Genomic DNA, 13,671 nt, shown 5'->3' with positions numbered 1-13,671 from the left:
TTAAAGGCGTGCGTCACCACACCTGGCCTCCTATCCTACTTTTAAAAAAAGAAAAATTTTATTTATTTATTTATTTGAGAGAGAAAGAAGCATAGAGAAAGAGAGAGAGGCAGATAGAGAATGGGCAGTCCAGGGCCTCCAGCCACTGCAAACAAGCTCCAGACACATGTGCCACCTTGTACATCTGATTTATGTGGGTTCTTTGGCTTTGCAGGCAAATGCCTTAACCACTGAGCCATTTCTCCAGACCCGTATCCTACTTTCTTAATAGTGAATCAAGTGTTTGTTGCCTACCATGTCCAATACACATCTGTCACTTCCAGGGTATCTAACTAACTATATGTAGTTTGTTTTTGGAGACAGTTACATATAATCCAGGCTGGCTTGGAACCCCTGATCTTCCTGCCTCCACTTTCCAAGTGCTGGGATTACAGGAGTATAGCCCCAGCTCTTCCATTCATTTTTTACATATTTGGAAATAGGGTTTCAATAAGTTTTTCAGGATAGCCATGAACTCACTATAGCCCAAGCTGACAAGGAACTTGAAATCCTTCTGCCTTACTAGTTGTTGCAAATTGATCACTAACCCATCTGATCTGATATTAAAACATGGATGGTTATAGGTTACTTTATAACTTTTCATAGATTTCCATAGAACACCTCTAGATATTGACGGTGGTTACTAGTCAACTTTCCATCATTGGGATGGAATTCCTCAGAAAATTAACTTGAAAGATGGCAGATTTATTTTGACTAATGCTTTTAGAGATTCTGGGTCATGGTCATTTAGCTATGGTGAGGGTGACACAATGTAAGCACATGAAGCACACTTGCTTACTTCATGATGATCAGGAGACAGCTCAAGAAGAAAATCTTGAAGCTGGGCATGGTGGTACACACCTTTAATCCCAGCAAGCGGGAAGTAGAGGTAGGAGAATTGCTATGAGTTCAAGGCCACCCTGAGAATAATACATAATGAATTTCAGGTCAGCCTGAGTTAAAGTGAAACCCTATCTCGAAAAACAAAAAAATAAAAATAAAAGAAAGAAATCTTGGGCTGAGAGATGGCTTAAGAGTTAAGATGCTTGCCTGCAAAGCCAAAGGACCTCAGTTTGATTCCCCAGTACCCATGTAAGCCAGATGCACAAGGTGGCGCATGCATCTGGAGTTTGTTTGCAGTGGCTGGAAGCCCTGGCGTGCCCATTCTCGCTCTTGGCGCTCTCTCTCTCTCTCTCTCTCTCTCTCTCTCTCTCTCTCTCTCTGCCTCTCTCAAATGAATAATTAAAAATAAAATATTTTTTTTTAATGAAAGAAATCTTGACTTAGGAATTCCATAACATGTGTTCATATTCCTCTATCACTCTGTGAAGCATCTATCTGCAGCACACAGGCAACGTTCTGAAGGCCATAGAGGAGATTGCTGGCATTGGTATCCCAGAATTGATCAACTCTACAAAGGATGCATCATCTTCCACCTTCCCCACATTGACCAGGTAAGAGAGCCTCTAGGTCTTTTCCTAAGGTAGAATCACATTGTATAATGTATGCCCTTTCTACATTACCACCTTAACTTCTCATCTAATTCTGATATAAATGGGAGGTACATTTATTCCTTTCTTTAGCACTATATATCTACTATGCACTACTTCTAAGTGGCTGTCAGCCAAGGTATATTAGTTACTTATCACTGTGACAGAATACCTGATGGAAAGATCATGATTTCATAGAACTTTTAGTCTGCCGTGTCAGGAAAGGCATGGTGTCGGGAACCACTTCATCAGTGGTAGCAGGAAAGTGAGGCTCCAGGTTGTTCTCATGGTCCAGAATAGGAAGGAAACATGCTACAAATTGAGGTGAGAGGGCTGGAGAAATGGCTTAGCAGTTAAGGTACTTGCCTGCAAAGCCTAAGGATCCAGGATCAATTCCCCAGGGCCCATGTAAGACATATTTACAAGGTGGTGCATGTGTCTGGAGTTTTGTTTGCAGTGGCTGGAGTCCCTGGCATGATCATTCTCTCTCTCTCTCTCTCTTTCTATATGCCCCTCTCTCCCTCCCTCCCTCTCTCTCTCTCTCTCTCTCTTTCAAATAAATAAATATATGCCAGGCATGGTGATACAGACCTTTAATCCCAGCTCTTGAGAGGCAGAGGGATCGCTGTGAGTTCAAGGTCACCTTGAGACTACATAGTGAATTCCAGATCAGCCTAGGGCAGAGTAAGACCCTACCTGGAAAAAACAAAAAATAAATATAAATGAATAAATAAATATGTATATTTATAATATTTTATTTTTATTTATGAGAAAGAAACGGGGGCTAGAGAGATGGCTTTGTGGGTACTTGACTGCTTGACTAAAGGACCCAGGTTCAATTCCCCAGGACCAATGTAAGCCATATGCACAAGGTGGTTCATATATCTGGAGTTCATCTGCAGTGGCTGGAAGCCCTGATGCACCCATTCTCTCTGTCTCTTTCTCTCAAATTAAAAATTAGAGACAGAGACAGAATGGGCATACCAGGGCTTCTAGCCACTGCAAACAAACTCCATACGCATGCACCACCATGTGTGTCTGGCTTATGTGGGTTCTGGTGAATCAAACCTTGGTCCTTGGGTTTTGCAGGCAAGCACCTTAGCCAGTGAGCCATCTCTCTCCAGCTCCAGTATTTTTTTTTTTTTTTTTAAGATAGAGAAACCTGGTACAGTGGTGCACACCTTTCATCCCACCGCCCACAAGGCAGAGGTAGGAGGATCCCTGTGAGTTTAAGGCTAGCCTGGAACTATACAATGAGTTCCAGGTCAACATGGGCTAGAGTGAGATCCTACCTTAATAAGGGGAAAAAAAAAAAAAAGCAGGACCTGGTGGCGCACACCTTTAATCCCAGCCCTCAGGAGGCAGAGATAGGCCACCCCAAGACTACATAGTAAGCTCCAGTTCATCCTGGGCTAGAGGGATACCCTACCTTAAAAAACCAAAATAATTAAAATAAAATCCAAATAAACAAAAAAGATAGAGAAGTAAATTATTGTTAGGTGTCCTGGATTTTCCTTGGAAGTTCTTTTTAAGCAGTGCATTGTCAGGTGTGTGCTCATGCTTCCCCCTCTTCTAGGCACACCTTTGTCGTTTTTTTCCGTGTGATGATGGCTGAACTCGAGAAGACAGTGAAAGGTCTCCAGGCTGGAACAGCAACAGACTCGCAGCAGGTGGTCCAGATACTCCCCTCTCAAATAAGTGGATGAGTGCTTGGATGTTGCTGATTCTATTTCATGGGTCTAGGGTTTCTCCTCTGCTATTTCTTTTTAGTTATCAAGATCCAGGAGTTTTTTCAAAGAGCTTCTCACTTGATTTCCTTTTCCTCTATTTTCAAGTGAGAATTTGGCTCTATTTTCCCTGGCTTCTGCCCAGTTTTGTCACTTCCCAACTAACCTGAGGAAAGCTAGCCTATGTGAAATATTGTGAGCCTTGGCAGCTTACTAACCAGAGCTGAGGTAGACTGCTGAGAGCAAGTTACCCAGACAATCAGAGCCACAGAGCAAGTAGATAAGCTGCAGAGGTTTTTACTTACTTGGCAGTAGCAAAAGATGCCTGTAAGGCACCCTGATCTTAACAGAACATGTGTGAACCTTCTTGTGAGATGTGGCTTACCACATCTCTTTGGAAGGATAATGGAAGAGCTGTATATTAGTGGGAGTACAGTTGAGAAGAATTTGTCTGTGACTCAGAGGTCCCTATGTTTGGCTGTCTTTAGATTCATGAAGAGAAGCTCCTATATTGGAACATGGCTGTTCGAGACTTCAGTATTCTCATCAATCTCATGAAAGTGAGTGTGGAGGATCCCTGGCCCATATCACCAGCTAACTGCAGAAACTAAGGATCCTAGCTCTGAGAATTGACACTCTTTGCTAATGTCTTGATCCTTCTTTCCCCTACTACATCATGGGTAGCCTCTTCTCTTTTTTTCAAAGTAGGTTTCACTCTAGCCCAGGCTGACCTAGAATTCACTATGTAGTCTCAGGGTGGCCTTGAAACTCATGGCGATCCTCCTACCTCTGCCTCCCAAGTGCTGAGATTAAAGGGTGAGGTGAGGCATCTCTTCTCAGCTGTTTTTTTCCTTGTTTCTGCCACAATACTTACCACCTCTTATTGCCCCATCTTGCCTTGAGTCCTGATGCATGCACTGTCCTTCCAAGTCTGAGTGCTTTCATTATTCTTCAGACATGATCTTTTCCCCCACCATTGGATATTCCCTAGGCTGGCACTCACTTCAGCCTAGAATGTCATTCTCTCACCTTTCCTTCTCTTGAAAAGTCTTCTTTAGGGTTTCAGATCTAGTAATGCCTTCTCAGAATCACCAGTTGGAATCAATCTTTTTATCCCTTTTTCTCCATTCTTCCTTTTTTGCACTCCAGTTACAGGTTTTTTTTTATGTTGGAAATTGATTTTCAATTACACTATTGACATACCTTCCTCATTTTAGAATACTCTTCAACACCTAAAGATGTACTGTGCACAGTGAGAAAGACCTCACAGAAGCAGACCTCAGTCTTGGTTTCTTGTCTTTTACTTTTCTAGGTGTTTGATATTTACCCCATTCTGCATGTGTGTTTGAAGGTAAGAGATTTCCTGGTTCCTGTTTAATATTTCTGTGGATCACTTTAGATTACTTAATGCCGTGCCTACATTCCAGAGTCTGACCTAATAATAGATGGCGGTTTGAGGAAGACAATGGATAATGTTTTTCTGAAATAGTTGGGTGACTAGATAAGGTACTTCTACGAATTGAAACTTAAGAAAAGTTATTTATTTATTAGAGGAAGAATGGGTACATCAGGGCCTCCTGCCACCGCAAATGAGCTCCAAATGCATGCACCACTTTGTACATCTAGCTTTATGTGGGTACTGGGGAATTGAATCCTGGTTGTTAGGCTTTGCCAGCAAGCACTTTTAACTGCTGAGCCATCACTCCAGCCACATGAATTAAAATTTTTTCATCAAAATATTAGACCTGGGAGGAATGACTGCAGAGTGGTTGAGGGTTTTTTTAAAATATTTTTATATTAAACACTTTTTAAAATTTATTTACAAATAGAGAGAGAAAAGAGACAGAAAAAGTAGGCATGCCAGAGCCTCCAGTGCTGCAAATGAACTCCAAGTGCATGCATCTCTTTGTGCATCTGACTTTATGTGGTTCCTGGGAAATCGAACCTGGGTCATTTGGCTTTGCAGGCAAGTGCCTTAACTGCTAAGCCATCCCTACAGTCCCTAATTTTTTTTTTTTAAGAAAGAGAGAGAGAATTGGCATGCTAGGGACTCGGCCAGTACAATCTTACTCCAGGTGCTAGTGGGCATGTGCAACCTTGTGCTTGCCTCATCTTTGTGCATCTGTCTTACGTGGATTTGGAGAGTCAAACATGGGTCCTTAACCTTCACAGGCAAGTGCCTTAACTGCTAAGCCCAGAGATTTTTTTTTTTTTTTTTTTTTTTTTTGATTTTTCGAGGTACGGTCTCACTCTAGCCCAGGCTGACCTGGAATTCACTATGGAGTGATTTATTTTTTTATAAACCCTTTCAAACAGGGCTAGGGAAAGAACTTAATGGTTGAACACTTGGTTATCATGTACGAGGCCTTGAGTTTAATCTTTAATGCCACAAATAAGCAAAAACGTCCTTGGGGTGGTTGTGTAAATATGGGAGCTGATAATCTGATAATTGCCTAACTTCTCTTTCATGGGGATTTCTCAGATTGGCCTTTGATAGTAAATCCAAAAGGACTATCATGAGAATACATAAATACATATATGTATGTGTGTGTGTATGTATGTGTGTGTGTATGTATAAACATTATATATTATATATATAATATAATTTTTATTTATCTTTTGTTTTTTCAAGGTAGGTTATCACACTAGCCCAGGATGACCTGGAATTCACTATGTAGTCTCAGGGTGGCCTTGAACTCATGGTGATCCTACTACATCTGCCTCCCAAGTGCTGGGAATAAAAGTGTGTGCCATCATGCCTGGCAATATGTTTTATTTTAAAAAATATTTTATTTATTTTGTTATGGGAGGGGGAGAGATAGAGAGAGCATGGGCCCACAAAATGAACTCCAGATGCATGTGTCACCATCTAGCTTACTTGGGGAATTGAACCTGGGTCATTAGGCTCACAGGCAAGTGCTTTTCCCGCTAAGCTACCTCTCCTGAGGCCCTTTGGTTTTTCGAGGTAGGGTCTCACTTTGTCCCAGGCTGACCTGGAATTAAGTATGTAATTCTTAGGGTGTACTTGAACTCACAGCGATCCTCCCACCTCTGCCTCCTGAGTGCTGGGATTAAAGGCGTGCGCCACCATGCCCAACTATTTTTTTGTTTTTGTTTTTTAAAGGTAGGGTCTCACTATAGCCCAGGCTGACTTGTAATTCACTCTGTAGTCCCAGGCTGGCCTGGAACTCATAACGATCCTCCTACCTCTACCTCTCTTCGTGCTGAGATTAAAGGCTTATGCCACCACACCTGGCTCCTTTCCTATTCTTTTTTTTTCCCCTGAGGTAGAGTCTCACTCTAGCCCAAGAATTCACTATGGAGTCTCAGGGTGGCCTCAAACTCATGGTGATCCTCCTACCTCTGCCTCCCGAGTGTTGGGATTAAAGGCGTGCACCACCACACTTGGCTCCTTTCCTATTCTTGATGTCCCCTTCCAAGTGCAAGGTATCCTTTATTTGCTTTTTGTAGCCTCATTCACTCTCTACCTTTATACAGTATAGGAGATTGGATAAGTTAGGGGAGTGATTTCTTTGATTGGAAATTAGCCATGTATTTCCTCGTCCTAAGCATTTACTCCCCTTGAGAATAAGTTACCTTCTGAGATGTGAGATTCTACTAGCTCCTCTGTTCGCACTCAGAGCAAGGGCTCTGGCTTTGTCTGAGGTATGTTTGCCTGATTTGGGGGCTTAGTCATTTAGCAAGCTTATTTATTTTGCATGCTTAGCTATATCCTCCAGATTTACCTTTTGGACCACTCCCAGTTTATTTTTATATATAAAAATGAGGGTTTGAAGCCAAGCACAGTGGCACATGCTTTTAATCCCAGTATTCAGAAGGCGGAGGTAAGAGGATTGCCTGAGTTCAAGGCCACCCTGAGACTACATAGTGAATTCAGATCAGCCTGAGCTAGAGCACAACCCTACCTCAAAAAAAAAAAAAAAAATGAGGGTGGAACAGCAGGCTTAGTGGTCAAGGCACTTGCCTGCAAAGCCTAAGGACTCAGGTTCAGTTCCCCAATGCCCATGTAAGCCAAATGCACAAGGTTCATTTGCAGTGGCTGGAGGCCTTGGTGTGCTGGAAAGATGGCTCAGTGGTTAAAGGCTCTTGTTTGCAAATCCTGATGGCCTAAGGTCAGTTTCCCAGTACCCATGTATAGCTAAGTGTCCAAAGTAGCATATATATTTGGAGTTGGTTTAGAGTGGCACAAGGCCTTGGCATGCCCATGCTTATGCATTCTCTCTCTTTCTCTCTTCTCTCTCTCTCTCTTTGCCTCTTACTCTCTGTTTCATTCTGTCTGAATAAAAATTTTTTTAAAAAATAAGAACATAGGATGAAGAAATGGCTCTGTGGTTAAGGCACTTGCCTACAAAACCAAAGAATCCAGGTTTGATTTCCCCACTACCCACATAAATCCAGATGCACAAGATGGCAGATGAGTCTGGCATTTGTTTGCAGTGGCTAGAGGCCCTGGAGTGCCCATTCTCTATCTGCCTCTTTCTCTGTCTGTCTCTCAAATAACTTTAATAAATTAAAAAAAAAAAAGGAGCATAGAAGTCTTGGATTTGGTGGCCTATGCTGCCTTAGACAGGGCTTTCAATGTGAAAACCTTGAGTCAGTGCTCACAAGTATGTCTCTTTCTTCAGTATGGACGTCACTTTGTGGAAGCATTTCTGAAGCAGTGTATGCCGCTCCTGGACTTCAGTTTTAGAAAACACCGGGTAAGAGCTAAGAGCAGAGGGTCAAGACATACTCTGGAGGCTTTTACAGATGGCATGTCTGTGGTGACTCCTGGATTGGGGCTTGGCGAGGACCAGTCCTGTTGCTCATCTACTTGATCCCATGTGAGCTACCACTAGAGGTGTCCAAGTAAACTAAACAACTCCACACCCTCTGAGGGCTATGATTCCCTTAAATTTGTTTTTGTTTTTGTTTTGGGGGGGGTGCATCTATAGACCCAGGATCTCTTATGTCAGTTGCTTCTTCCTTCATAGTTCTCTAGCTTAGGAATGATAAAAATAGAGCTCTTGGGTTTGGGTGTATAGCTCAGTGGTATAGAGTGCATACATTTCTAGCCAAGTCACACTCAGGACTAGCATATTAAGGACAGCTAGTGCCTTACACATATTTAGCAAGTTGAACTTTGTAAAACACAGTGTTTAGCTAGTCCCTCATAACCATTTTTAAAACAGGTTGTAGTTTATCCTAATTTGTGGCGTTTCTAGGAAACCTAAGACATGGTAACATATTTAAAACTGAAAACTAACAGACTGTCACCCTGTACTCAAGGTGGATACAAGAATCAGGAGTTCAAGGACATTTTCAGCTACATTGAACAAGTATCGACACCATACTGGCTATATGAGACCCTGTTTCAAACATACAAACAAAATAAGCACAAAACAGTAAAACCCTGAGATGGCTCAGCGGTTAAAAACACTTGCTTGTAAAGCCTTATGGCCCAGGTTTGATTCCCCAGTTCCCTTACAAAGTCAGATGCACAAAGTGGTGCATGTATCTGGAGTTTGTTTACAATGGCAGGAAGCCCGGCATATCCATACTATGTCTCCCTCTCTCTCTGTCTACCTCTTTACCTGTCGAATAAATTAAATATTTTAGCCAGGAATGGTGGTATACTCTAATTCCAGCACATGAGAGGTGGAGGTAGGAAAATTGTTGTGAGTTCAAGGCCAGGCTGAAACAACAGAATGAATTCCAGGTCAGCCTGGGCTAGAGCAAGACCCTACCTCAAAAAAAAAAAAAAAAAAAAAATATATATATATATATATATATATATATATATATATATATATATAAAATAACATTTAAAAAAATAAACCCCCCTGAAAGCTTGGTCTTAGTAGCTGGCTAATTGACACTAGGCACAAAGGTAAGGGGCTGGATACATGATAGGTAGGCACTGGCATCTGAGAGCCAAATTCAGATGATCATTGATATAGATTGGCACCTGCAGAGTTTAATCTCTCTGAAGTCTTTGTTGCAAGGACATCTTGCATCTAAAATGAAATTAAATGTCAGGCATGATGGCACATACCTTTAATGCCAGCACTTGGGAGGCAGAGATAGGAGGATTGCCGTGAGTTCAAGGCCACTCTGAGACTACATGGTGAATTCCAGGTCAGCCTGAGCTAGAGTGAGACCCTATCTTGAAAATCCAAAACAAAAATAAATAAATAAAATGAAATGAAATGAAATTAGAATATTATTCTGGTTTATTTATGAATTTTGTTGGTTTTAGGAAGATGTTCTGAGCATACTAGAAACCCTCCAGTTGAACACAAGGATGCTTCATCACCTATGTGGTCATTCCAAGGTAAGAGGGACAGGCCACATTGCTGGCTTAATCTGCATCTGCTGTTGTGAGGTTCTTGGACTCCAGCTATTATTTTCTTTTTAATGCCTTATTATTATTTTAAATATTTTTATTTAGAGAGACGGAGAGACCAAGAGAGCATGGGCATGCTGGGCCACTTGCCACTATGAGCAAACTACAGAAGCATGTGCCACTTTGCGCGCCTGGCCCTATATAGCTCATGGGGAATTGAACCCAGGCTGTCAGACTTTGCAAGCAAGTGCCTTTAACTGCTGAGCCATCTCTCCAGCCCTTATAATCTTGTTTTAGTTTTGTTTTATATGGGGTAAGGTCTTGCTATAGCCCAGGCTGACCTGACACTCAGAGGTATTACAGAGGTAATTCCAGGTTGGCCTCGAATTCACAGAGATCCTCTGCCTTCTGAGTGCTAGGATTAAAGGCAAGCACTATCACACCTGGCTTTATATTATTATTATTATTTGTTTATTTTTGGTTTTTCAAGGTAGGGTCTCACTGTAGCTCATGTTGACCTAAAATTCACTGTATAGTTTCATGGTGACCTTTGCCCCGGCCAGCGGGGAGTTAAACAAGGACCCGAGGGGAAATTAACCTGGATGGGAGACAAGAGACACAAAGAAGGAGACCAAGACTATATTCTGATCAAGGTCTCAGATTTATTCAGGCAAGCACAAGTTTATATACAGAAAATAAAACTTTCTAGACAGTGCCTACATGCCTAAAGTCTGCTCCACAAATGCCTTTGTCTGAAGACTGTTTGCCAAGGCCATACGATAAGGTCTCTGTGCCCAGAGATCCAAAAACAGCTGCAGTTCTCATGGTCAAAGAGCAGCTACAGCTCCCAATATCTCCTCCCTTTTATACAAAAGACGGGGAGACCCGCTATTCAGCGGTGGGCTTTACCCAGTCACCAACTCGGCACCACTGCTTCTCATCTATAGTTCCTTCCTGGGGGAACCAGGGACAGACATCTTCTAAAAAGACAAAGAATTTCATTAAATCTTTTTTTTTTTTTTTTTTTTTTTGGTTTTTCGAGGTAGGATCTCACTCTGGTCCAGGTTGACCTGGAATTAACTCTGTAGTCTCAGGGTGGCCTTGAACTCATGGCGATCCTCCTACCTCTACTTCCCAAGTGCTGGGATTAAAGGCGTGCGCCACCACGCCCGGCTAAATCTTTTTTCTTAACCTGTGTTCCTCATGTCTTGAGAGCAGTTTTAAGCCCTTCAACAAACAATTCATGCTTACTTAATGCTTGTCCTATAATTGCGTTGCTTTTCTTACCTCTCTTGGCTGCATAGGCAAGCGCCTTAAGCACCAAGTCATCTCTCCAACCCCCAAGTCTATATTCTGATCAAGGTCTCAGATTTATTCAGGCAAACACAAGCTTATATGCAGAAAATAATACTTTCTACACAGTGCCTACATGCCTAAAGGCTGCTCCACAAATGCCTCTGTGTCTGAAGACTGTTTGCCAAGGCCATACAATAAGGCCTGTGTGCCCGGAGATCCAAAAACAGCTGCAGTTCTCATGGTCAAAGAGCAGCTACAGCTCCCAACAGACCTTGAACTTACAGTGATCCTCCTACCTCTGCCTCCAGAGAGCTGGGATTAAAGGCATGTGCCACCACACCTGGCTATTATATATGTATTTTTTAATAAGAGAGAATTGGCACACTAGGGCTCTAGCTACTGCAGTCAAAGTACAGCATGTGTACCACCTTGTTCGTCTGGCTTACCTGGGATCTGGGGAGTCTAACATAGGTCCTTAAGCATCGTAGGCAAGCACCTTAACCACTGAGCCATCTCTCCAGCTCTCTATATTTTTTTAAGATGGTGTCTTACTGGGCTAGAGAGATGGCTCAGTGGCTAAGGTGCTTGCCTGAGAAGCCTAAGGACCCAGGTTCAAATTCCCAGTACCTACATAAAGCCAGGTGCACAAAGTGGTGCATGTGTCTGGAATTTGTTTGCAATGGCTAGAGGCCCTGGTACACCCATTTGATCTCTCTCTCACACCTGCCTCTTTCTCTCTGTCTCATAAATTGCATATATATATAATTTTTTTTATTAACAACTTCCATGATTGTAAATAATATCCCATGGCAATGCCCTCCCTCCCCCCACTTTCCCCTTTGAATGTCCATTCTCCATCATATCCCCTCCCTCTTCCAATCAGTCTCTCTTTTATTTTGATGTCATGATCTTTACCTCCCATTATGATGGTCTTGTGTAGGTAGTGTCAGGCACCGTAAGGTCATGCATATTCAGGCCATTTTGTGTCTGGGGGAGCATGCTGTAAGGAGTCCTACTCTTTCTTTGGCTCTTACATTCTTTCTGCTACTCTTTTTTTTTTAATGAGGCTAGAGAGATGGCTTAGCAGTTAAGGCACTTGCCTGCAGAGCAAAAGGACCCAGGTTTCTTTTATCAGTACCCACATAAAGCCAGAAGCACAAGGTGACACAAGTGTCAAGAATTCAATTGCAGTGGCTAGAGGCCCTGGCATACCCATTCTCTCTCTATCTGCATCTTTCCCTCTCAAATAAGTAAATAAATATATTTAAAAGTACTTAAGTTGGTTGTGGTTGCATACACCTTTAATCCCAGCACTTGGGAGGCAGAGGTAGGAGGATCATCATGAGTTTGAGGACACCCTGAGACTACATAGTGAACTCCAGGTCAGTGTGAGCTAGAGTGAGATCCTACCTCAGAAAAAAAAAAGTACTTTATAAAAAGGGTCTTGAGCTTCCAGTTAAGATGGCGGCATAGGTACCATGCCAAAGCAGCGTAGGAAGGAAAAAGCCAAACAAAACCCAGCAAAATATATACTTTTACTAAAAAGTGAGGTGTATAGGAAATTGAAATGGCAGCAGAGAAGTAGGAGAGATCCAGGGCATCCAGAGACCGCATGGACCAGCAGAAGCTGCTCTGGCGGGGTTTGTCTGCCCACCAGACCACGGTGGTAGCACTCGGCTTGAGCCACAGGAAAAGCCAGGCAAGGGGATTTTCCACTCACACTAGAGCTCTCCGCAAACTCAAGAAATGTGAAGGGAGAATGGCAGTGAACAACGGAGGAGCAGATCACAAGGTAGAAGAACGCATGGAACAGCGAGCGAACTAGAGCAGCATTGGCTCCCTCCCCTGCCCCACTGCCAGTGTCCAGCCCTCAGGAACAGAGCAGTGGTCCAGGGACCCGGCCACACCCACTTGAACTGAGCACCAAAGTGAGACCCAATCAAGATCTCATCTGAGACCAAAATCATCCCAAAGGTAACTGGGATTACACCAGCTCAGTACCCGCCTAATAAACCTGGTATATATGCCTGAACCAGAAGTGCTAATTGCACCTCTTGATATGGATATCAGGATAAATTATATGTTAAATCAGATGCATGGTCAAATTTGCCATTCATATAAAATAAGCTATATTTTGGGCTTGTTGTTTGTTCCTTCTCAAATTATAGTAGCTTTGTTTACTCTTCTGTTACATATTAGGTAAGGGTCTCACCTGGTCACAAGCTGACTTGGAACCCTCTACAGGCCAGAAATCTTAATTGCCTTGTCAGGATTAAGGGAGTGGGTGAGGTACCACACAGCCTAAGGGACAGACAGAGGACCTGGTTATCATAGTACCTACTCTTGGGTAAATACTCTGTGCTGTTTTTCACTGAAAGTGTACATTTTATAGTTAAAGTTTAGAATCTGCCTGTATTTTGTTCCACTTAGCCTACTTGAATACTCTCATAGAAGGCACACCCAACACCTAGAGTCACTTTTGTAGATACTCTGAGAGTCTTCAGAGCCATACCTAGCGCCTTAAGCTCCTACCCTAAAGTTATATAACACCAGATTGTCTGATACATCTAATAATATCCAGCTGACTAGAAAATCCAATCATTAAATAATCCAGGATGTAAAAATATATACATTATAACACAAGAAACACCAAAAATCAAGATAATATGAATCTATCAAAAAGTATTAATGCATCAGAAATGGCCTCCAATGAGAACAAGTTAGAGCAAATGCCTGAAAAAGTTTCAAAAGAATGATTATAAATATGTTCAAA

General features: G+C 42.3%; 1 protein-coding gene across 1 annotated transcript in view; it reads left to right on the top strand.

Moving 5' to 3' along the window:
• Fancd2 (FA complementation group D2) overlaps nt 1–13,671 on the top strand; it is a 174,658-nt gene that overhangs the window by 140,635 nt on the left and 20,352 nt on the right. Inside the window, exons 36-41 of the mRNA XM_045133802.1 lie at nt 1,371–1,493; nt 3,106–3,199; nt 3,745–3,816; nt 4,569–4,607; nt 7,903–7,977; nt 9,516–9,590. Of these exons, the coding sequence (XP_044989737.1) occupies nt 1,371–1,493; nt 3,106–3,199; nt 3,745–3,816; nt 4,569–4,607; nt 7,903–7,977; nt 9,516–9,590 (478 nt within the window). The remainder of the gene's footprint in view (nt 1–1,370; nt 1,494–3,105; nt 3,200–3,744; nt 3,817–4,568; nt 4,608–7,902; nt 7,978–9,515; nt 9,591–13,671) is intronic.

This window comes from Jaculus jaculus, chromosome 14, assembly GCF_020740685.1.
Source record: "Jaculus jaculus isolate mJacJac1 chromosome 14, mJacJac1.mat.Y.cur, whole genome shotgun sequence".
In the NCBI taxonomy this organism is placed as follows: domain Eukaryota; kingdom Metazoa; phylum Chordata; class Mammalia; order Rodentia; family Dipodidae; genus Jaculus; species Jaculus jaculus.
This window is presented reverse-complemented; position numbering and strand designations above follow the sequence as displayed.